We start from the raw sequence: 24,164 nt of genomic DNA on the forward strand, positions 1-24,164 counted from the left end.
TGAGGCAGGCTGGTCTGTAGCACACACCAGGTAATATAGGTGCTCCCCCAGGGCAAAGGGGCGACTCTTTACCCGCCCTGCCGCTGAACGGTGGGTGCAGACACCCAAACCAGAGGCCCCAGGGAAGCAGGCAGCGCCGGTGGAAACACCTGGAGACCGAGAGACAGGCAGATGGGCAGCAGGTGCGCGTGGCCCGAGGGGCAGGGAGCCGCGTGGTCGGCTCTGCGCGTCCTGGCGGGCGGTGGGGCGGGGTCCCGGCCGCGAGCCGAGCCTTCTACAGGAGCCACCAAACGGACGCGCCGGGGCCGAGGGCCCAGGGACGCACAGGCGGCACACGGCAGCGGCGCAGGCTCGGGAGCCTCCCGGGCGGAGGCGGCCAACACTCGCGGGCAGGGGCGGGGCGGGGCGAAGGGGCGGGGCGGCCCGTCCGTGCCCTCCCTGGGCCCCGCCTCCCGGTCCGCGCCCTTGGCCGCGGGCGCGTTGTTGGTTTCGGGTTGTCAGGCAGCAGCAGCTCAGGCAAGGCTGCGACAAGTGACCAGACGAGACCCACGGCCGTGGGAGTGCGGCTCGGCCATGCCCAGCGTCGTGGCCTGAGCCCCTCCACCTGCCGCAAGCATGAAGGACAGCGGGGACTCCAAGGACCAGCAACTCATGGTGAGACCCCTTCAACCTCCTCCTGGCCTCCTCCGTGAGCCCCAGAGCCCGGAATACCTCAGTCGGCCTCCAACAGGCAGAGCAGTCCTGTCCCCTCACCCCACCCCACTAAGAGGACATGCAAGGTTCAGGGCTGGGACCGCCCAGAGCAACTTTCCCCAAGTCCTGGAGGATGGGCCTCAAGGAGGTATCATGGCATCCTTCTGAGGTCTGAAAAGCTAGCCCAACTTTTTACACCCTCCACTGGGGGACTGCACCCCCAAAGCCTGTGCAGGGGGGGTCTCTGGGCAAGACTGCTCTCTGATCCAGAAAGGCCAGGGCGGGGCGAGCATGACCTACCCGCCCCAGAGGGAAGGTGGGAGTTTCCTGGTGAACCAGAGGGTATGGCAGCCCTGGTGAAGTCAGGAGCTTAAAGGGAGCTGGGGGGGTCATGGGTAGGAAAGCAAGAGCCCCTCCTCCCCCACTCCGGAGAAGCCAGCATGGGGTGGGCAGTGGCTGGTTATTGGGCTGCAACACAGAGGCTGTCCAAGTCAGGGCTCTCCATATTTCAGAGAGGTGCTGGGGGTGACTGTGATGTCCCCGCAGAGCCCTGGGGTCTGGGATGGATGAGAAGGTGGGAGTGGGGGTGAAGATAGAGATTCCTGGTGACCAGTGGTGCCTGCGCAGAGCAATGAGGGGAAGCCTCAGTGACCCCAAGGCCACCACTAGGCTCTGGGGGTGGGTTGGGGGATGCGTCCCTCTCCAAGCCCCTTCCTTAACCTCTAACATCTGAGGTCTGGTAATGGGCTTTTATCACCAGCAGGTGGGTGGTGATGTACCTGGAGGGTAATATAACCCCAGACCCTCCCTCTGCCCGGCAAGCTTGCTTCTCCGGGGAGGAGCCTTGGCCCCAGCCCCCAAGCAAGCCCTGGGCTCTAGAACTCCTCCCTGGCAGCTTAGAATGTGTCTCTTTGAAAATGGCTTTCCTTAACACATCTGGTGTGCTCCCGGGGGCAGGGACGAAGGGTCCCCCCCTCCCACCAGTGGAACTTGGCAGAGGAAACCTGACAAAAATGACCTGACAGGCAGTGGAGGTTCCTTCCTCTGCCGGAGGCCCCATTCGATCCACCCACATACCCGCAGGTGTTTCCCTTTGGTCAGCAGAGGACACGCTCCTCCCCTCCACCCCGTTCTTTGGGGAGACTCAGGGACAGGATGAAGACCCGCCACCTCTCACTGGCTGGAGAATGGTCAGAGGGGGGCCCTGGGTGACACTTTCCTCGGGCTAGGCACGTGGTCACAGGTTGTTGGGATGACGAGAGAAGTTCCCTGTGCCATCCTACGCGCCAGGCCCCGTCCTACAGCCCGCTGTGCCTGAACCTTCAGTTGCAGCGCGTCATTCACAGACGCAGACAGGCTGCTCGGTGACAAAGGCTCCAAGTGCAAGCCCAGGGGAGCTGTGAGTGCTTCATGTGGGCTCGAGGCTCACGCAGGCAGGAGGAGCAGACGGCTTTCTGCCCCAGAGCTCTCCCTGAGGCCCCGGGCTCCTGGGAAAACTCATAGACTCAGACACAGACCGACCCCCTGTGGACCTGCTGCCCTCTGACCTAAGTAGAAGTTTTCTTAGGACAGAGGAGGCCTGGGGTGGCTGGACACTGAGAACCGAGGGCCTTGCCTCGCGGAGGAATCCCGAGGTCTTCTCATTCTTCTCCCCGAGGCCTGGCGTGGCCCTCTTCCTCTAATCCAGGGGCTCTGGTCTTTGCTTTCAGGTGGCGCTCCGGGTCCGGCCCATCAGCGTGGCAGAGCTGGAGGAGGGAGCCACCCTCATCGCCCATAAAGTGGATGAGCAGGTATGCAGGGCTGGGGCCGGAGCTGCAGGGCAGAGGTCTGCTCAGAGCGCTCAGCTCACCTGGGGGAGGTGGGCAGGAAGGGCCTCTCTGGCTTACATCCTTCCTCTGCTCACTGAACTCTTGGCTGTGCCTTGGACAACACTGTCAAGGAAGTTGGGGGCCCTTCGTCCAAGAAGCCTTCCTAGATTGATCCAAGGAGAGCTAAGAGCTTCTGTAGCCTTTCGTACACCCGTAGCTTTACTTTCCATCTTAATATGCCTAGAGCACGTACTCATGTGGTTTAGAGCTAAAGCTCACTTCCAGAGTGTTCCTACTTGGCAAAGTCCTTGGCTGTCTGTTTGCAATCTTGGTCCTCATGTCACCAAGATGAGGGGGGCAGGGCACACGAGGCAATAAATATTTATCAAGTACCCACAACACTCTGGGGACCATGTTAGGAGCTGGGAAACTATGGTGAACAGAAAAGACCCTGGCTTCCCCCTACCTTATAGCCTAGCGCATTAATCAAAGAATTGGGGCCAGGCGCAGTGGCTCATGCCTGTAATCCCAGCGCTTTGGGAGGCCAAGGTAGGAGGATCACTGGAGATCCGGAGTTCGAGACGAGCCTGGGCAACATAGCAAGACCCAATCTCTACAAAAAAATTTAAAAATTAGCCACACATGGTGGCACGTGCCTGTAATCCCAGCTACTTGTGAGGCTGAGGCTAGAGGATGGTTTGAGCCCAGGAGTTTGAGGCTGCAGTGAGCTAACATCATGCCACTGCACTCCAGTCTGAGTGACAGAGCGAGACTTTATTTCTAAAATAAAGAAAGAAAGAAAAAGAATTGAATCATGAATAATCGTGAGTTTGCAGCTAACAAGGGCTGTAAAGTAGTGCTATGGAGTAAGTAACAGGGGAACTTGACCTAGCCCTGGAGGTCAGGGGGCTCCCTTAAGAAACTGAACTTGAGCTGAAACATGAGGGGTGACGAAGAGGTCATTTAGGAGTGCGCATGAGAGGATAAATTTTGACCTGAGGGCCTTGCATGTGCAAAGGCCCTGTGGTGAGAGGGGTTGTGTTGCAATTGGGTAACTGAGAAGGGTGCAGGTGGCTCAAGCAGGAGTGAGGGGGTGAGAGTTGCAAGTGAGGCTGGAGACGTGGGTGGGGCCAAACCACACACACTGTAGACCTTGGCCAGGATGTTCGTTTGGACGGCAGTTGAGGACTCAGGTGTGGGGTGGGCATGGGCACTGCAGCGGGGTGTGCTGGTGGGTCAGAAGCCAGAGGGTGCTGTGCAGTGTGGAGAAAGGCACTGGTGAGCACCGATGCCCCTGCGCCCAGGTCCCTCCAGCCATGACAAGCAAACCAGGTGGACAGCACAGCCTCTAATGCCTGCCCACCTCTGGGCTCACCCCTCAGGGGCAGGTGCTCACCCAAGCCTCTTCCTTCTGCAGTGATGGTGGAGCTGTGAGCACAGTAGAACCATTGGTACCAGTCCCCCAATTTCTCTTCCCCTATTTCCTCTTGGAAACAGGGTGGGCTTCCTCAAAGACCCTGGGGAAAGCAGGGGTGACTGGGAAGACCCTTCTAAATTGGCTGGGTCCAGCTGGAGCAGAATGAATGTGCATAACAGTAGCATAGGGTGGGTTCTGCCATTTGCCAGATGTGTGGCCTTGGGGGTCTTGCTCCCAGGGGCCCCAGTTCCCTCATCTGTAAGTGGGGACAATAGTCATGATGCCTTCTCTGGAGGGCCTTTGTGGGCTGCCATGTGCACGTGCCTCCCCAGTGCCTGCACATAGAAAGTGGCACGAAATGAGCTGTCGTCGTCTGCTGGAGACTGACGTTCCCGGGGCTGCTGGCTTGGCCTCTGAGAGACGCCAGCCCTGGAGGGCTGTAGAGCTCGGGAGAAACCTGCTTCCAGGCAAAGCCACTCCCTGTTTGTCCAACTTGTCCCGGAAGATATCAGGTCCTCGGGTAGGGACAATGATGTCTCTCTCTCTGCTACTCCTGGCTCCTGGCCTGTGCGGGGGCTGACAAATATTAACTGATGCTGATGGAAACGCTCCCCGTCAAGGGGACAGCCCATTGTGTGCCCACACGTGGCAAACACTGGCTCCTTTCTGTCCCTGCCAGCAGAAAGGGAGAGGCTCCCTCTCTGGGTGCGGCCTAATCCATCCAAGACATGCCCCCGCCTCCGGGAAGGCCCCCCGAGCTGCAGCTGGGCGTTTCTAACTGGGCTGTTCCTTTGTCAGCTGAGAGACCTGAGAGGGCTGCCTGAGCAGCTAGACTCAGGGCTCTCCACACAAACTCCCTATGGGCTTCTGCCCTGACTGGGGACTTGGTCACCCCCTGGCTTGGGCCACCATGAGGACAGCCTTCCTCAGGGCTAGGCATTGTTCTCCTGGGGACATCTCCAACGAGGGTGATTGTAGCAACAAAGCCTGGCCACAGACAAAATGTCCTCTGGGGACAAGTGGCCCATGTGCTCACATTCTGGGGAAGCTGGAGTGAGGGTCTGGATTTGTAAAGGGGACAGTTCAGGTGCCTTGCCAGGCCTGTGCCCCAGGGTCTCAGTTCAGATCCGGACAATAATCCTAATGTCTTCTTTGATGGGTCCTCGTGGGCTAACATATGCGCCTGGCACATGTTACTTAGGGGTTAATAACGGTGAGTTTACCCCAAGGGCTGACATATGGGATGGTTTCGGGCCCTAGAGGTAAGCAAACCCTGGCCTACCTTGCATCTTCCCACTTCCCGAGTCAGAGCTCTCAGGACGGTCCCCAGGGGCCCCCTGTGTCTGTGCTCCTGGAAGAGTGTTGGCGGGGGCTCTGTCTCTCGGTAGCATATGGGGTTAGACTAGGCCCTAAAGCCAGAGCCCCCGGGGACAGCCTGAGCAGCTGGTGGGGCCCGGAGTTCCAGGTGGGGGAAGGAGCTGCAGACCACACAGAACCCCTCCCCGGCCCCACTGCCACTGACCCTCCTCCTGGCTCTCAGGTCCTGTTTGTCTGCGGGATTTAAGACAACCAACAATGTGTGTAATCCCATAATTAGCATTTATCTGCTTGAGGCCCAACTGCCACCCCCCTCTGCTCCTGGGGCCCCCCACAAGCCCCGCAGTGGGGCCAAGGGAGGCAGAGCAGGGCAGAGGTGGGAGGGGAAGAGAAGAGAAGGCAGGAGGGCCACTGAGCAAGACTGGGCTGGCGGCGTGACATGGGGACAAGGACACCCAGGCATTCTCAGGCCTGCCGTGTCCTGGCTGGGTGCTGGTGGGCCAGCCTGGGTCTCGGTTTCCTCATCAGAAGACAGGGGAATAAGAAACCTGCTCCACCCACCGCAGAGCTGCCGAGAGGATTAAAGGAGATAACGTATGGGAGAGCGGCAAAGGCAGAGCTCTTGTGAAAGATAAATAAAGTCGAAGGTGACAGATGCCAAGTGCTGTGGGGGCAGCTGCCCTTAGCCCACTTGCCTGCCTGGGGGGCAGTGGGGTGGGCGGCTCCCTGCACACCTGCCCTCTGGATGCTTCTTGGCCCTGTTGCCCTAAGAGCCAAGTGTGGTGGGGAGCGGCCTGGGGAGGGTGTGGGGATTCTTCCCTTCTCCCCCTTAGCCACGCCCACCTCCCCAGCCCACCCAGCCCCTGCAACCCCAAACTACCTTCCGTCTCTGTACGGCCCGTTCTGGACATTTACCGTCAGTGGAATCGTGCACTATGTGGTCCTGGTGTTTTCGAGGTTCATCCACGTTACAGCTTGTATCGGAACTTCGCCCCGCTTGTGGCTGAACGATACTCCAGGTGTGGATACACCGCGCTGGTTCGTCCATTCAGCAGCTGATGGGCATCTGGGTTACTCCCACTTTTTGGGTGTTGTGCGAGATGCTGCTGGGGTGCAAGGATCCTTCCACTTAGCATCTGGGTGGGTATGAAGAGAGGGTGCTTGTTAAAAATGCAGATTCACGGGCCCACTGCCCCAGGACTCGGACCCTATGAATCTGGGCAGTGCCTGAGAATCTGCATTTCACAGTCTTCCTGGAAGCTCTGGTGAAGGTGTCTGCAGACCCTTTGGGAGACACAGCCCTGGACCGTATTCTAGGTTACACCTTCCCCCGTCCTGAGCCTCAGAGTCCTTAGAGTCCTGTAGCCAGCTGGGGACCTGACCAGGACATGAGCCAAGTGTAGCTCTGTCCTAAGCAGCCAGCTGGGCCTTGGTGGCTTTATGAGCTCAGTGGGCTCCATCCAGCCCGAAGGCTGACAGGGCCCAGGGACACCCTTTCTGGGGTCAAGGTCTCCTTTGCTGAGGACTCACAGCATGGTACGTTTACAACTAGAAATACGACCAGCAACAAATTCTCCTTGTTAAAGAAAAAAACAAAAACCAGAAACAGCCGTGCAGGGGTGATACCCACCCTGAGTCAGGTTTTGGTTTTGCTGTGCGTTAGCTTCACCTGTGAGAACAGGGGTAGGGGGCCGGCCCCCTGCTGGGCAGGACAGCAGAGCCCGAGTCTCTGCTGAGGATTCCTGAGCAGGACGGGGGGTGCACGAATTCTTCTCTCAAGGCTGTGGTCCTGCTGGTCCCCCCTAACTTCCAATCAGGAAATCCTGAGGCCCAGAGAAGCGATGCAGCTTCCTCAAGGTCACACAGCAGTGTCAAACCTGAGCATCATTCGTGGCACTCTCTCCCTGGGGATCTTTGCCACCCACTATCCTTGGGGGCTAGAGGAGGAATAGTCTACCCCAGTGGCTCTCAACTGGGCGATTTTGCCCCCCAGGGAAGATTTGGCAGTGTCACGACTGGGGGGAAGGGTACTACTGGCATCTAGTGGGTAGAGGCCAGGGACTCTGCTAAGCATTCTACAAGGCACAGGACAGCCCCCACGAGCAGGAATGATCCCGCCCGAAGTGTCAGTAGTGCCAAGACTGAGAAACCCTGGTCTGTGGTCAGCCATTTGGAGGCCAGAAGGAATCCCACTAAGACTGCAGAGCTGGTAAGTGCACCTGCAGCTCGGTGGTGTGCAGCAGGAGGAACTGGCGACGTGCTTTGCGCAAAGCACTTCTCACCTAGGAGATGCTAGGAGAGAGCCTGGTCCCCGATGGGGACACAGCTCATCGATGAGACACCCTCTCCCTGGCCCACAGCCCCCAACTCCCTACAGGATCTTGGGTTTTCAGGATCTTGGGTTTTCAGGTTCAAAGACTCCAACTCCATCTGGAACTTTGGAAAGGTCAAAATCTACACTGAACTAAGAGTAGGGCTGGGAGGGGAGGCCGTGGATGGGGAGGCTCAAGCCAGACTAGTTTGCAAGGCCACTGTAACAAAGTGCCACACACCGAGTGGCTTAAACAACAGCTATTTACTATCTTTAGGTCAGAGGTCAAGGTGGTGGCAGGGAAGAATCTGTCTTTAGCTTGTGGATGGCTGTCTTCTCCCTGTGTCTCTTCACATCACTGTCCTTCTATGCGTATCTCCGCCCAAATTTCCCCTTTTTATAGGGACACCTGTCATGTTGGATTAAGGGCCTGCCCTACCTGGGTATGACCTCATCCTCACTTAACTCGTTACACCTGTAATGACCCTATTTCCAAATGAGGTCACATTCTATGGTACCAGGGGTTAGGACTTCAACATAGGAATTTGAGGGTGGGGGACACAGTTGTCCCCTAGCAAGTGTGCATTCACCCAGCCAGGCAGCTGTTTGCCCACTTGTTCTGTTGGAGAGGCGGTGGGTGGGCGGGTGGTTGAGAGCCTGGGTTCTGGAACTCACAGCTCTGAATCTGAGCAGCTCGGCACTTTGCAGGAGCCGTGGGGAACTGACTGAACCTGTCGGAGTCCCCAGCTGCAGGCCAGCGATGACCAGAGCGCCCACTCAGGAGCTGTGAGAAAACGCACACTGAGCCCTTGACACTGTGCCCTGTGCACTCACCGCCCCCCATAAATGGCAGCTTTATTCAGCAGACGGCCCTTGGCATCTGCTGTGTGCCAGCCAGGGTGGCATTTAGAGGGAGCCTTGGAGGGTGTTTAGGAACCTCCCAGAGCGAGGGACAGCGAGTGCTCACAGAGGGGCCCTGGGCAGTGGGGCACAGGCGTGCTCGCCTCGGTGGACGCTCAAGTGAACTCCCAGGTGTGTGCAGTGGGGATCCCTGGCAGGGGGACAGAAGGTGAAACTCCAGCGCTCTCTCCCCAACTCTGCGTTTCTCGCAGGAAACCGCGGTGATCTGAGCTGAGAGCCGCTGTCGCAGCCTGCCTCTCACCGCTTGCCTCGCTCATGCATTCGTCTGCAATGCTCTTCCTCCCTCACCTCTCTTGGCCACCTCCTGCTTATCCTTTGGGACTCAGTGCCGGTGCCACCTCTTCCAGGGAGCATGCCTCTGGTGGCAGGGCTGGCTTAGGTGCCTCTCTGTGCTCTGGCCCTGTCCTGGTTAGGGTGATCGTGGGTGTCAGAAGGCAGGAACCTGGCCTCACGTTGCTCTCTCCCTGCAGCGCTGCTGAGTGCCTGCCACCTGGAAGGTGCTCAGCAAACATGTGCGACTGGCCTGAACGCTCCGTGGTGGGCTCCGTGGCAGCTCTGAGCACCCTTCCCCACCCCTGCCCAGCTCAGCTCCGGCTCACCTGGCAGAGGGGCACAAGGGCTCCATTGTGAGCCAGAGTGGGCAGGAATGGGGGTGATGCTCTGGAGGGTGGGGCGGGGGCTGGGCCCAGACAGATGGAACCCAGACAAAGCCCTCTTTAACTGGGGATCTCAGCAGCTGGGCTGACAATGTGCTGATGCCCAAGCCCAGATATCAAAGGCACCAAATGCCCAGGGTGTCTTGAACTTGGCAGAGTCCGGAGGTCGAGTGAAGGTCACAGGTGAGGGATGGGTGTTGGTATGTGCTGTTCACCCTCCCCAGCACTGAGGGACCCCAGAGGGGGCCCCTCAGGCCACTGGCTCTGCCCGTGTCCACAAAAACACTGGCATCGAGGTGAGAGCTGGTGTAGCTGGTCAGGTTCTTGTTGTGTCCCATGGGGACCACGCTGGGGGACTCGAAGCCAGGTTTTATCTTCAGCTGGGCCTGAAACTAGAGCAGGGCTCAGGCTGCTGGGGCCTGGGACACGGACCAGATCCTGGAAGAGCCTTAGAGGGCATTGGGCCTAGGCCCTGAGGAAGTGGCCAGTGGCTGGGGACGGGTGGCTCGGGTAGCAGTGTAGGCCAAGACTCCCTCCATTGAGAACCCCATAAGGGTCCTTGCCGCATACCCGAGGGTCTTAGGCCAGGTTTGATGCAATGAGCACAGGTGTGCACCTGGCCCAGGAGTGCAGGTAGTGAAGGAAGGGGTGTGAACCCAGGGCCTACCTACAGTGCTGAGGGGGGTCTGGTGGGAGTCCCGAGGCTGTCCTCCTCCTAGAACTGGGTTCCTAAACCCTCGAGCTCAACAGGGGTAGACCTAGAGGGACCCACTACATGTCTCCTGAGCACTCCCATGGGTCCTGGCCACCTGCTGCTCCCCGCCAGCCTCCCCCATCCCTGAGCGGCTGCACCTCACGCCTCGGCCTGTTCCTAAGCCTTTTGGGGGGCTGTCAGCGGCCCCAGCTCCCCTGCTGACCCAGGAAGGGAACGCAGCCACCACCTCTGCTTCTTTGGGCGGCCTGTGACAACCGTGCTCCTCGATGCCCTGGCCTCGGTTGGGGCCAGTCTCCCTCCTTGGACAGCATCTCACCACTCGCATCAAATCAGGCAGGGCCGGCGTGCACAGTGGGCGTTGGGGCCTCCCTGGGGCCATGGTCACTGCTGAGGGACAGGGCAGGAATCCCCACCCCACCCTCTAAAGGTGGCAATTTCCTGGCAATGTGACTTTGTGCCTTGATTTCCCCATGTGAGAAAAATAACCAGGATTGTTCCAGTTAAAGTGCACAGGAGGTGAGCTGCTGTTACGCTCTGGGAGGAGGGGCTGGGAGTGGGGGCTGCCCACGTCCCTCCCGCTAGAAGAGGAAGGGGCTGGTGAAGTGCCACCATCTGGCACTGCACCCAGCACCCACAGCCCCGGGGGCATCCTCCCCCCTCATTAGGAGGGAGCCCTGCAGCGGCTGACGTTCCCCTGGCTGTCTGGAGCCAGCCAGGACCCCAGGGAGCCCAGGCGCTCCCGGGCACAGAGCAGCACTTAGAGGTGCCAGCCATTCTCAGGGGCACCTGCATGATGCAGCAAGAGGGACAGGGACCCGCCCTGATGGCTCAGCTCCAAAGGGGCCTCAGGCAGGTGCAGGACCCATCGAATCCTGGTGACCTTCCCCATGGGAGAGGTGGAGACAGAGTCATGGGTGCCAGGACAGGTGACTTCCCATCCCCTGCCCCCACTTAGCCTCCTGAATGAAGACCGTTGTGCACTCAGCACGTGCCTGGCCCTGTGCCCGAGCACATCTCGCATTGCCTCACGGGCCTTCACAGCCCTGCAGGTAGATCGTGCTGCTGTCCCGCCTGACAGAGGAGGAGAATGACATTCAGGCAGGTTAGGGTGCTTGCGCAAGGCACCTCCACCAATAAGAGGCAGCGTGGGGGTTCGGCGCCTGCCCGAGTCCTGCTCCCTCGTCCTAAATCCCCTAAACCCAAGCCCTCCCATGCGTCTTTGAACGTCTTCCATCATTTCTACGGGTCTGGCACTGACTCTGTCCCCACCCCTACCCTAGCCAGGACCCCAGCGAGGATCCAGCGCCTTCCTCTGTGTCTCCACACAGAGCCCGGGGCGAGGCGAGGCTCGCTGAGGACACTGGGGCCGAGGGAGGGCAGAGTGGAGCAGGTCTAGAGACTGTTCTGGAAAATGGGTCCCTCCATCACCCCTGGAGCAAGAGAAGAATCTGGCCAGGCCCCTTCTGTGTTTCAACAAGCGTGCGCACGCGAACACACACACACACACACACACACACACACACACACTCACACACACACACACTCACACACACACACACACACACACACTCACACACACACACACACTCACACACACACACACACACACTCTCACACACACACACACACACACACTCACACACACACACACACACACTCTCACACACACACACACACTCACACACACACACACACACTCACACACACACACACACACTCTCACACACACACACACACACACTCAGACACTCACACACACACACTCACAGACACACACACACACACTCACACTCACACACACACGCGCACACACACACACTCACAGAAACACACACACACACACTCACACACTCACACACTCTCACAGACACACTCTCACAGACACACACACACACTCACACACACACTCACACTCTCACACACACTCACACAGTCACACATGCACTCACATTCACACTCACACACTCACTCTCACACACACTCACACACACACACACACTCACACTCACACTCTCACACACACACACACTCACACACACACTCACACACACACACCCTGAGTACAGCCTCACCCACCTGTGAGCCAGGGGAGAGCCCCGGCCAGGACTGGCCCACCGTGCCCCGTCCTAGCTGCCAGCCCAGGGCCCCTTGACTCCCCTCACCACCCCTGGCTCAGGCTCAAGGCTGCAGAGGGCCACTGATGAGGTCACCCCCAAGCCCCTCAGCCACAGTGGTCTGCCTGAGGGCTGAGGGCGGGGCAGGAGGGTCCCGGAGCCCCATAGCGGTAGTGAGGTGGTGGAGTCTGTGGGCTTTGGACCTGGATCCTGGGTTTGTGCCCAGGTTCTTCCACTTGCTGACGTGTGACAAGCTACTCCCCTGACTGTAAAAGGGAAGTTCTCCTGTCCGGCACTGTGGAGGGGTTGGACGAGACTATGTGGAGTGCTTGAAACAGGTCCCGACACAAAATAAACCCTCGCTCCATGCCAGCAGCAGTTGTTGCCCCTTGGTAGAGGCGCCGTGGGTCGTGGTGTTGCAGTTAGGGGCAGGGCCCCAGGTCTGGGGCTCCCCGCTCCCCTGGGACTGTGCAGCCTTGCAGGGGCAGTTGTGTGTTGTCAGGGAGGCTTCCGCCTTTGGGTGTCCAAGGCCAGGCATCTGGACTTGAGCAGAGGAGGGACGGGAGTAAGCCCAGGGCTCTGGCATCTGGCCCCTCCCGTCCCTTGCCCACGTCCTGAGGTGGGGCGGGGTGAGGCTGGAGCCCAGACAGGCTTTGTTAACTCCTGAGGGTTGACCCCACGGGGGCCTGGGGATCCCAGGTGACTGCAGCCTCCCCTTGGGGACCTTTGCAGATGGTGGTTCTCATGGACCCAATGGAGGACCCTGACGACATCCTGCGGGCACATCGCTCCCGGGAAAAGTCCTACCTGTTTGATGTGGCCTTTGACTTCACTGCCACCCAGGTGAGGGAGGGCCTAGGCGCACACCTGGGCTCCTGCGTGGACACACTTGGGTTGTGCTGAGATGCCACCCCCCACGGTGAGAGCTGGAGCAAGGAGCTGGAGGCCCATCTGGTGCGGGGAGGGCGGGCGCAGGACAGCTGCGGGGAAGCCGACACCCGCCCAGGGACCCCATCTTGCCCACCTGCGGGACACTCCCAGGAGCAGATGTGATGCGTCCCCAGGGCAGGGAGCCAGGAACCAGCTGTAGGGGGAGGCGTCTCAGGTGTCCTGGGCTCTCTTCCAGGCTGGTGCCCCCCACTGTGGGTGTAAGTGGAGACATCCCCTCCCCCACTCTCCACCCCCACTTCTCTCGGGCCTGGGGTCCCAGGGAGAGAAACCTCTCCTATTGGGGAACAGGATGTGCCAGTGAGGGTCTGTGCCCCTGGCCCCCGACAGCTCTCCTCTGCCCTGCAGGAGATGGTGTATCAGGCCACCACCAAGAGCCTCATTGAAGGTGTCATCTCAGGCTACAATGCTACTGTCTTTGCCTATGGCCCCACAGGTGAGGGGCAAGCCCAGACCATGGGCGAGGCCTATAACACCCCTGCTGTCCCCCTTAAGGGCCAAGCCCCGTCCCTTCCATCAGAGAGATGGTCTGGCCCCATCTGGAATGCGGCTGATCCAAAGCCCCTACAGGGCCCTCCAGCCCTGGAGGCCCCATTTGGATCCAAGGCTGTTGTCCTCCCTGCCCCTCCCAATCTGGGAGGGCCCAGCCCGGGGACAGACCCAGGTCTGCCAGGAGTGCCTGCCCAGTGAGGCCTCCCTCCTGCCTCCCACCCACACCTTCTTCTGCCCCAGGCTGTGGGAAAACCTACACCATGCTGGGCACAGACCACGAGCCCGGCATCTACGTTCGGACCCTCAATGACCTCTTCCGTGCCATTGAGGAGACCAGCAATGACATGGAGTATGAGGTGTCCATGTCCTACCTGGAGGTGAGCCCCCCACCCTGGCCCGGCTAAGAGCACACTGGATGGGGCTGGCCCACTCCCCAGGGCCAGTCACTGGGCAGCTTGCTGGGGTGCCCACCACTGCTGCTCTCCCACATGCATATCATGAGCTCCACTTTACAAAAACCTAAGGCTCATCAGAGGGGTTAAGCAACTAGGTCAACGTCACACAATAAGTGTGGGAGCCAGGACTCAGACTCAGGATGCTGTGGCTTCAAAGCCAAGCCCTGCCCAGTATGCCACACTCCAGAGTAGCATTGCCAGGAAGCACAGGGCTCAGCCACCCTCCCAGACGGCTCACCACCTCGGCATGCTCAGGGGCCCATTCCTTGGAGCAGACCCTGTCTGCCCTGCCAGGCTCCCTCCAGGACTCCACGCGTGTGGGCACAGGTGAACCTGCACATACATGTATGGGCTGGATCCTGTGGGCTTCCCCACCCAGCACGGCCTCCTAGTGCCCACCTTGCAGGGCGTGGGGGGAGCACACAGAGCCAGAAGAGACAGGAGAGCCACGGGCTGGACCCCATCCCCTCCAGGAGCTGATAATCTCCTGGGCGACGGCTCGGGAAGGCAAGGCGGGGCTGCCAGTGGCTGCCCTGCCAGCTCGGTGTTGACTCGCCAGCAAGACTCTCTTTGTGTGTGTGGGGGGGTGCACCCTAGAAGTAGCATGAGGGTTGCCTAGCAACAAACAAGGCCCCCCACCTGGCAGGGTAAGGGGGTTCCGGCCATCAGTCAAGTCCAAGCTCTGGCCAGTGCCTGGCCTGTCCACACAGGGAGTCCCACTGGGTTCTGAAGCCACGTGTGCCCCTGGGGTGCACCAGCCCGATGATCCCTGTGGGTGCTGAAGCCCCACCCCCATGCCCCTAGAAAGGAAGGGGCCTTTCCCCCAGTCAGGGCTCCTCCAAGAGGAGCCTGGGGCCCAGAAGGTGCGAGCTCCCGTCCTCTTCATGCTCGGGAGGGAGGGGACCTGGCCCTGGGCTGGACCTGCCCTCAGTCTCCCTCCCTGCCCTCACTGGTCCCATCAGATCTACAACGAGATGATCCGGGACCTGCTGAACCCCGCCCTGGGGTACCTGGAGCTGAGGGAGGATGCCAAAGGGGTGATCCAGGTAGCCGGGATCACCGAGGTCTCCACCATCAACGCCAAAGAGGCGAGTTTCGTGCAGCCAGCCAGGGGGTGGTCACCACTGGAGCCAGGGAGCCGCCGCCCACTCAGCCGGGGCTGGGGCAGGGCCGCGGACAGAGCATCCTGCGTGGCGGCAAGAGGGGGACTCACACCTGCCACTGTGCCCCCACCATGCTGACCCTGGGAGAGTGACCAGGCAGCACATCCCCTCTGTTTACACAGACACCCTGACCTCACAGAGCTGAGGCCACTCCCGGGGCCCCTCAGCCCATGGAGCCCACCCCAGCCTGCCTCCTTCCCAACCTCTCAGGGGCAGGACCCTCCCGGCCAGCCCCTGGGGCTCCTTCCTTCTGCTGCAGCATCTGCACGGGTCCCCAAGAGCCACCTGCCCTCCCTCCCTCCCAGATCATGCAGCTGCTGATGAAGGGAAACCGGCAGAGGACCCAGGAGCCCACGGCGGCCAACCAGACGTCCTCCCGCTCCCACGCCGTGCTGCAGGTGGCCGTGCGCCAGCGCAGCCGGGTCAAGAACATCTTGCAGGAGGTGCGGCAGGGCCGCCTGTTCATGATAGACCTGGCCGGCTCTGAGCGCGCCTCCCAGGTGATGCTGGTTCCCAGGGTGAGGAGGGAGGGCAGGGGTGATGCTCCCCAATCACATCAGCCAAGCGAGGAGAAGGGCCCCATCACCGATTCCTGGCAGCATCTTTGTCCCGCACCACTAGCGCCTGCTTGCCCAGCCCTGAGGCCGTGCGCAGCAGCACCCCAGCAGGTGTGGGCTCGGGCTCCCTCCTGCACGCAAACTTGGCGATTTTATGGTCACATGAGCAAGGAGGCTGGGTGATGTCCCTGTGGTTAGCACTGGTGCAAACACAAGGCAAAGGACAGCACCAGAGAGAATGAGCAGCCTTTCATGTTCGAACTCGTGGAGCTGGGTTTAAACAGGGCAGAGTTCAAGAAATTATCCCTCTCTTCTTGTAAAGCCCCGAGGGCTTCCTGGAAGGGGCACGACGGAGTGGCCTGGGAGGAGAGAGTGTGCCCTTCAGTCACTGGAGGCAGCTGGTTGCAGCATTGCCAGGCTGGGCAGAGTGGACCACAACCTCCCTCCCATCTCATGATGGCACCGTGTGACAGGCCATGCCATGCACCTGCTCTGGCGGTCCAAGCACCTGCCACCTCAGCCCTCGGCAGCCTCCATCCAGCCCACCACTCTCGTGCAGAGGCCTTCTCATCCTCCTTCTCCAGAACCCTCAGTGACGCTGCAGGGGGGCAGGACAAGGCCCTCTTGTCAAGTCACTGCTACCTTCCAGAGCCCTGAGGGAGAGAGAGGAGTTTACAGCACAGGATCACCAGGGCATTGGTGGGGCGGCTGGGGCAAAACCCAGTCTCCCGCCCTAGTGAGCCACAGTTATGCCCTTTGTTCGCCCCCCAGACACAGAACCGTGGGCAGCGCATGAAGGAGGGGGCCCACATCAACCGCTCCCTGCTGGCCCTGGGCAACTGCATCAACGCACTCAGCGACAAGGGCAGCAACAAGTACATCAACTACCGCGACAGCAAGCTCACTCGGCTCCTGAAGGTACCAGATTTAACAAATAAAAACACAAGACACCCAGCTAAATATAAATGTCAAATACAACAAAAGTTGTTTAAGTATGTCCTGTGCAATATTTGGGATATACTTATACTACAAAAATTATTCATTATCTGAAATTCAAATTTAACTGGGTATCCTGTATTTTACCTGGCAGCCCTAACCCAAGGGCGGGCAGCAGGGAGGGAAAGCTGTACCTGAGGCCCCCACCCCCAACCGAGCACAAAGAGGTTAAGTAACTTTCCCAAGGGCTCAGCTAGTAAGTTTTGGATGTAGGATCCAAATAGAGGTCTCCCTGGTCTAATCTCATGGCCACTGTTTACTGCCATCAGCCACTGTCATTACTGCACCCATAGCAGGGGAGGTGGGACAACTGCAAAATGACTGTCATCTTACAAGGGGAGGCAGCTGAGGATCAGAGGGGAAGGCGCTGCTTAAGGTCACACGGGTGGCTGTTGTGGAGCCGGGGCTTCCTCTGCATCACTCCGTGTGACTTTGCACACGTGAGAGAGAAAGAGGAAGGTGGGGGGAGAGAGAGAACACACATGCCAAGGAGGGTGTCGGGAACAGCCTGGCAGGAGGAAGGCCTGGGGAGGTGGTCCCGGCTGACCTCAACCGCCCCACCCAGGACTCCCTGGGAGGGAACAGCCGCACCGTGATGATTGCCCACATCAGTCCGGCGAGCAGCGCCTTCGAGGAGTCCCGGAACACCCTGACCTACGCCGGCCGGGCCAAGAACATTAAGACCAGGGTGAGGGCCCCTGGCCTGTCCCCAGGACACACCTTCCTGGGCCAATAACCACCCCCCTGGGCCGATCCCTGCCCCACCCCGCCCCACGCTCTCTGGAACCAGCCACCACTGCACGGGCCCCACTCCCCAGCCCCATGTGACCTGTGCCCTTTCCTGCACCTGCTTGTCCACCCTGAGGCCCACGGCTCCCGAGGGTCCCATCTTCTTCTGTTGCAGGTCTCTGCCCCCACTCCACCCCCTTCCTCTCCGTCATTCAGACCTTTGGGTTTTCAAAGCATCTTGCCCCGCTAGCCAGCGTAAGGGGCAGCCTTGACTGAGCACTCACTCTGAGCCCCTCAGTTACCTCATTTATTATCTCTTTGCCATCTCATTTGATCCTCAAAGTCAGGCAGGTGCTATCGCTGCCCCCATTGTACAGGTTGGGACAATGAGGCTTAGGGAGGTGAAGTGACTCCCCAGCTGGTCAGTGATGGTGCTGAGACTGGGCCTGGGTCCGCCCAGCTTCCCGGTCCATGTCCCCACCTCTCTGTGAGCATGTTGGAAGCCCTGCTGTCTGGTCAGAAACCTGTCTCGACCTGTTTGTGTGTGGAGGGGTGGGGATGGCTAAGTGTAAGAGAACACGCAGTGAACATTTCTCTGACACTTAACATTGTCCAGCCATGTCCTGGTGCTTTAAGTTTTATTCCAACCCTCAAGGAACTTAATAGGGGAGAGGAGACATATTCTTGAGATAGTTCAGAATATCGTTAGTAGCAGGTAAATTATGCCAACGGTAGGTGCTGAGACAAGTTAGGGAATGGGGAGGTGGGAGTGGGCTGGTGGGATCAAGCGGAGCTCTTTGGGGAGAGTGAGTGGGACCCTGAAGGATGGGAGGACATTCCAGAAGGGTGGGAGTGGGAAGGGAGAGGCTCTAAAGGCAGGAAGGGGCTGTCTGTCGTGGACATGGGAAGAGCAGGATGGTTCTTCGACCAGAGCAGGTGTTCACGTGGGAGCAGTGAGTCAAAAGAAAATCGAAGAGATAGTGGAGGGCCTTCACCACCAAGTGATGATATTAGGCATTCCCCCTGGGCAGTAGGGAGCCATCGAAGGTTGCTGACCAGAAGGCATGGAGGTGTGATAGGAGGCTGTGGGGTTGGAGGCCAGGAGGCCATTGCTGCCATCCAGAAAGGCTGAGAGAGGTGGGGAAGAATGAAAGGACAGCCCTGCAGGCCAGCCTCAGTGAGTGCATGGAGGCGGCCCAGTGCCTGGGGTCACTGTACCCCCTCGGCCCCATCCTGTCCTCCCACAGGTGAAGCAGAACCTGCTCAGCGTCTCCTACCACATCGCCCAGTACACCAACATCATTGCTGACCTGCGGGGCGAGATCCAGCGGCTCAAGTGCAAGATCGAGGAGCAGGCTGGGCGGGGCCAGGCCCGGGGCCGGCTGGCACGGGGTGACATCCGCCACATCCAAGGTGTGCATGAGAGCCCATCTCTAGCAGCCCTCTGCCAGGTGGTCTCATGTTGCTCTGGGGTCAGACTGTGCTGGGTTCAGATCCAGACTCCAGCTCTTTCTGGCTGGGTGGCCTTGGGCTAGGCACTCACCTGCTCTGAGCCCTCTGGCCTTCAACTGTGCAACGGGATGATCTCTGCTTTGGAGAGCTGCCATGAAGATTAGGTGGGCTCACATGAGCGAGGCAGGTGGGTCACTCTGGGCGCCGCGGAGCGGGGCCGTGAGGCTGTGTCGCCACCACCAAGAGAGCCTTGCAGGTTGGTTTCCCAGCAGATGGCAGTAAAGTTTCTCAGGGGTGCTTCTTTATAGTTGGCGCAAAGGTGCTGTAAGGGCTAGCTCCCAGTTCACGCACAGGATCTGGGAGTCACCTTTGGGCAGCAGCCTACAGATCCAATGTGGTCGTGAGTGTGGCAGGAGGCAGTCAGCTAGGAGGTCTTCCTGGAGGAAGTGGTTGGGCAGGAAGTGGCAGCAGTGGGTTGGGAAGAAAGAGAGGAGAGAGCCCCAGGTGGGGCCAGCCTGAACCTGCCCCCTCCATTGACCTCTCCCACCCCTGCCCCCTGGGCAGCCGAGGTCCAGATGCACAGCGGGCAGGGCGAGCAGGCCGAGATGGGGCAGCTTCGGGAGCAGCTCATCAGCGCCTTCCAGGAGCAGATGGACGTGCGGAGGCGCCTGCTGGAGCTGGAGAACCACTCCATGGAGGTCCAGATCGACACCTCCCGCCATCTGCTCACCATCGCCGGGTAAGCGCCCCCTGCTGTGGGACACTGCAGGTCCCACTGTGGTCCGGGGACAGAGGAGCAGGATTTGTGGTGCACGCCGTGCCCTGCCCCCACGGCCTGAGTCCCATGTCTCCCCGGGTGGGGCTGCCGCAGCTGGGAGCACGAGAAGTCGCGCAGGGCTCTCAAATGGCGGGAGGAGCATCGGAAGGAATCCTACACCAAGGACGACAGCGAGAAGGACTCTGACACCGGCGATGACCAGCCAGACACCCTGGAGCCGCCCGAGGTGGCGGCAGCCCGGGAGAGCATCGCAGCCCTGGCGGGCGAGCAGAAGAACCTGAGCAGGCAGAAGGTGCGCGGGGTCCCGGCGGGAGAGCGCGGGAGAGAGGAGGCGAGGAGCTGGGGGAGGGGGCAGTAGTGAGACGGGGAGCTCAGGCAGCCAATCCTGTGTGACCTTGCTAATTTCTCTAACCTCTCTGTGCCTCACATTCCTCATCTGTAAAAGGAGAGCAGTCAAGGTGCAGCCCTCCCGGGGTTGTTGGGAAGATTAAATAAATGTCTGGCACATACCAAGGACTCAACGAATGGCAGCTAGTGGTATCATTAGGGTTTTCCAGATGACAGATCCTTTCCTTCTGTTCTGGGGCATAACCAAGGGCGGGGGGCATTCAGGGTATCCTGAGTCCTGAGGGCTCAGTTAGGCTGGGGTTGAGCATTTGTCTACAGAGCTGGTTCCAGGGGCAGATTGCGGTCAGTCCCCAAACAGTGGGCACAGCGGGGCCACCTTGCGGCAGCCCACGGTTGCAAGGCCCGAGATGCATCTTAGAGGCTTGAGCGCCAGCCGGATACCCGGAGTCCAGGGGCTGGAAGGGCGAGGGCTCGGGCTCTTCGCGGCTGCCTGGTGGTGACCCCGCGTCTCCCGCAGCTGGCGCTGGAGCAGCGCTGCCGGGAGCTGCGCGTGCGGGGCCGGCGCCTGGAGGAGACGCTGCCGCGGCGCATCGGCTCCGAGGAGCAGCGCGAGGTGCTCAGCCTGCTGTGCCGCGTGCACGAGCTCGAGGTGGAGAACACCGAGATGCAGTCGCACGCGCTGCTCCGCGACGGCGCACTCCGCCACCGCCGCGAGGCCGTGCGCCGCCTGGAGCAGCACCGCAGCCTCTGCGACGAGATCATCCAGGGCCAGCGGCAGGTCATTGAGGGTAGGGTCTGCGCCCCCACGCGTCCCAGCCACCTGCGGAGGGCCCGCGGGCCCGCGCTTAGCCCTGCCCCTCCCCTGGCAGACTGCAACCTGGCCGTCCCGCAACACCTGGAGGAGCTCTACGAAGTGTACCTGCGGGAGCTGGAGGAGGGCAGCCTGGAGCGGGCCACCATCATGGACCGCGTGGCCTCCAGGGCCCTGCAGGTGGACGCCTGGGCCTGGGCACATATGCTAAGGGAGGGGCCACGCCCAAGGCAATGCCTGTAGGCAGCCAGGATGGGGGTGGGACCCAGCTGGGCAGCCCCTCAGGGAGGTGATTTCCTTTCCTTCTTACCCCACCCAAAGCCTTGCCAAGCCTAAGTAAGTTTGCCATCCCCGGGCATTCGTCTCTGGCACTTGTCCCCACCCAGGGTCTGAGGGTCAGGGTTGGCCATCTGAGATATCACAAATGGCCCCAGATGCCCTCCCAGGAGTCCAGGCCACCAGGCAATGCCACTAGGGGATGCCCAGCAGACCACAGCTTACCCCTGGGAGCCCACTGTCCTTCTGGGGCTGCCAGCCCATGTGACGGCTCTTTCCCCCTGTGCTGCTGCTACCTGGTCCAGGACCAGCTCTGACTGTCCACCCCTGCTCCCCCTCCCAGGACAGCTCTTTGCCCAAGATTACCCCAGCAGGACCCACACTGACCCCAGATTCTGACCCGGAGAGCGTGAAGACGCTGAGTTCTGATGCTCAGCACCCGCAGAACAGCACCCTCCCCACCCTCAGCACGGAGAGGTGAGACCAGGGACCACCTGCCCCAGCCATCGTGCTGTGCCCTGTCCTGGGGAGGCCAACCCGGATCAGGCCTAAATGGGGAAGATGAAGCCAGAATGAAAGGGAGGAGGTGGCACAGTCTGGAGCCAAGACCCCTGGGTTCTCTCTCCCTCCACACCACCAGCTTCTCCCTGGGGCTGGGGGTGGGACCTCAGTGGGACCAGCCTGGTCAACAGCCACCCAATCCTCCTCTGCCAACCTCAGCGAAGCCCACCACGTGTTCAAGGCCAGTCCCAGAGCTTGGCAGATGAAGAGCTCCTCTGTGCCCACCCCACCTCCCATCCAGACTGGCAGCCTGGTGAGCCAGGAGGTGAGCTGTGAGCACCCACTGGCCCCGAGAGTGCCTCTGCTGGGGGTGGGGGGCACAGGGGTGGACGCACTGCAGTCAGGATGGAGCCTTTCTTAAACAGCCACCACCCCTGCGTCTGCTGACTGGGGCATGGGGTCCCTGCTGTGTTCGAGGGTTCCCTCCTCCCAACCACTTCGCCCCACAGGCCCCCGCTCTGGACAGCCTGGGCAGCCGGATCAACTCTTCCCCCGACAGTGGCGAGAATCTGTCAGAGATCTCCTTGTCCCACAAAGGTGTGTGCGCCCCTGCCCACCCTGCCAGCCCCTGCCTGGCCTCATCTAAACTGCTCAGATCACCCTCCTGCCCTCTGCACTGCCCAGTGCACCCGTGCATTGGGTGCTACCTATTCCATAGAGACCCCAGTGCCCCCCAAGGACTAGCCACCTGCTCAAGGACACACAGAGAGCTGGGAACACAATCAGAAATTAGAATGGGGAACACAGGGCACTTAGAATCATGCCTTCTCATTGTAATAGCAAATATTAACTGCATGCCTGCCCCCTGGACACTGCGGTTTAAGCCCCTTATCTCCATTAATCCTGAAATAATGCTATGGGGTTAGTTTTACCATCCCTTGTTTACAGGTGGAAGTGAGGCTCACAAAGGTGTCCCAAGTTTCTTACACGGCAAGTCACGGGGGGTGCTGGGATTGAAACCCAGGCGGTCTGGCTGCCGCCCGTGTCTGCCATGGCAGAGGAGGGTGCTGGGAGGCGGCCTTGATCTGGGGTTGGGGGCTCCCTGTGTTCCGCTGCAGAGAGGAAGGAGATCCTGACCGGCACCAAGTGCATCTCAGTGAAGGCCGCCAGGCGGCGCTCGCGGGCCCTGGCCCCTGAGGGGCGCCACCTGCTGGTGCCCGCGACAGAGCGCAGCAGCCTGTCCCTGCACTCGCTGAGTGAGGCTGAAGATGTGCAGCCGCCAGGCCAGCTGGCCTGCAAGCGGCCGCCCAGCCCCGCGCTGCAGCACGCTGCCAGCGAGGACAACCTGTCCAGCAGCACGGGCGAGGCCCCACCCCTGGCGGCCGGGCATCGCAGTGACGGCCCTGGGCCCTGGCTGCGTGGCCAGAAGAAAAGCCCCGGCAAGAAAAGAGAGGAGTCGCTGGAGGCGAAGAGGAGGAAGCGGCGGTCCCGGTCCTTCGAGGTCACAGGGCAAGGGGTGAGGCGAAGGGCAGGGGGTGGGTGTCTGGGCCCCTTCGGATGGGGCCCTGAAGGTTGGATTCCTCCAGAGGCCCCCCACGGCACCTCTGGCCTGCACGACACCCCGAGACACCCCCCACCACAAAGCCTCTGTCCTCGGGCTGGTGGTGTAGCTGGGGCAGATCCTGGTGGCAGATCTCCGCCTCACCTCACTGTTCAACCAACACAGCTCTCCCGCCCCAAGACACACCTCCTGGGGCCCCGTCCTGCAGGGAGCATCTCAGACCACAGGATGCACCCAGCCCCCAGTACCCGGCTTCTGGGAAAGGTGACGCTGCCTTTGGCCAAAGTCAAACTCCCTCCAAGCCAGAACACGGGTCAGTACCGGCAAGGGAAGGGAGGAGGGAGAGGCTGTGGCTGTCCCCTGCTGGAAGCATGGGTCTCGCACAGTACTCATGGGACTGGCATCTTGGGGTGTGCCCCTAGGGACTTCAAGGCCACCGGGCGAGAGGAGGGGAGGGGGAGGCATTCCTAAACCACTTATCCTGATCCTGGCCCTGCCTCTGTTGCAGGCTCTGGGGACCCCTCACCCCTTGCTGTTCCCCCCAACCCAGCTGGCATTTCCCGACGGGCTACCCGTGGGCCCCGCCTGCTCCATGGTGCAAGCACCCATGGCAAAGATGGACCCTTCCGGCATAACTGAGCGGCTCTGCCTGGAACTGGCTCCCCTGCCACCCAAGACTGAATGGGGTGTAGCAGGGCCTGGGAAGTGGAGGCTGGGCAGATGGCGATGACCTGGGAGCAGAAGCTCAGGATCTCGGAAGGTGGGGGCTCCTGAGACCCAGGAATTGCAGGGGTGTCTGCCCCACCCGTCCACGCTTTCAGTGCCACTGGGGAAGGGAGGTGAGGCCAGGAGGCATGTCCAGAATGCCTGGGCTCCCTGGCCTCCAGCCCTGGACAGACCACTGTTGCCAAAACCCTGTGCAGACCTGTGGCCAGTCTCGGCCTTGGAAATGGAGGAGAGGAACTGCTATGGAGATGGGGTCCCTGGCCCACCTCTGGGACCAGGGCATCCTGGACAGGTGGGGAGAGACCAATGGGCATTTCTCATATTATGGTTGGGGGTGGGGGGAAGGAAGCTGGTTTTGTTACTTGGCAGTGGCTTTTCCTCCCTTCCTTTTTAACAGTAAAATCCCATTTGGGTCTCAA

General features: G+C 60.4%; 1 protein-coding gene across 7 annotated transcripts; it reads left to right on the plus strand.

Annotated features, from left to right (window-relative positions):
* The first annotated feature begins 477 nt into the window (after positions 1 to 477).
* KIF19 (kinesin family member 19) lies at positions 478 to 24,164 on the plus strand. Of its 7 annotated transcripts, none has more exons than XM_045569824.1 (21): positions 478 to 654; positions 2,403 to 2,483; positions 12,685 to 12,795; positions 13,249 to 13,336; positions 13,633 to 13,769; positions 14,810 to 14,935; positions 15,316 to 15,510; positions 16,339 to 16,485; positions 17,129 to 17,251; positions 18,540 to 18,705; positions 19,309 to 19,483; positions 19,616 to 19,814; positions 20,388 to 20,658; positions 20,740 to 20,861; positions 21,301 to 21,434; positions 21,678 to 21,783; positions 21,968 to 22,055; positions 22,407 to 22,448; positions 22,577 to 22,974; positions 23,185 to 23,332; positions 23,528 to 24,164. In XM_045569824.1, exons 1-21 carry the CDS (start codon positions 616 to 618, stop codon positions 23,656 to 23,658), a joined length of 3,027 nt encoding a protein of 1,008 aa, XP_045425780.1. In that variant the 5' UTR covers positions 478 to 615; the 3' UTR covers positions 23,659 to 24,164. The 7 variants fall into 7 exon arrangements, with proteins under 7 accessions (XP_045425780.1, XP_045425782.1, XP_045425781.1 ...); XM_045569825.1 differs by having other exon boundaries at positions 505 to 654; positions 22,577 to 22,959; XM_045569827.1 differs by having other exon boundaries at positions 505 to 654; positions 15,316 to 15,453.

Source organism: Lemur catta, chromosome 15 (assembly GCF_020740605.2).
Source record: "Lemur catta isolate mLemCat1 chromosome 15, mLemCat1.pri, whole genome shotgun sequence".
NCBI classification, from domain to species: Eukaryota; Metazoa; Chordata; class Mammalia; order Primates; family Lemuridae; genus Lemur; species Lemur catta.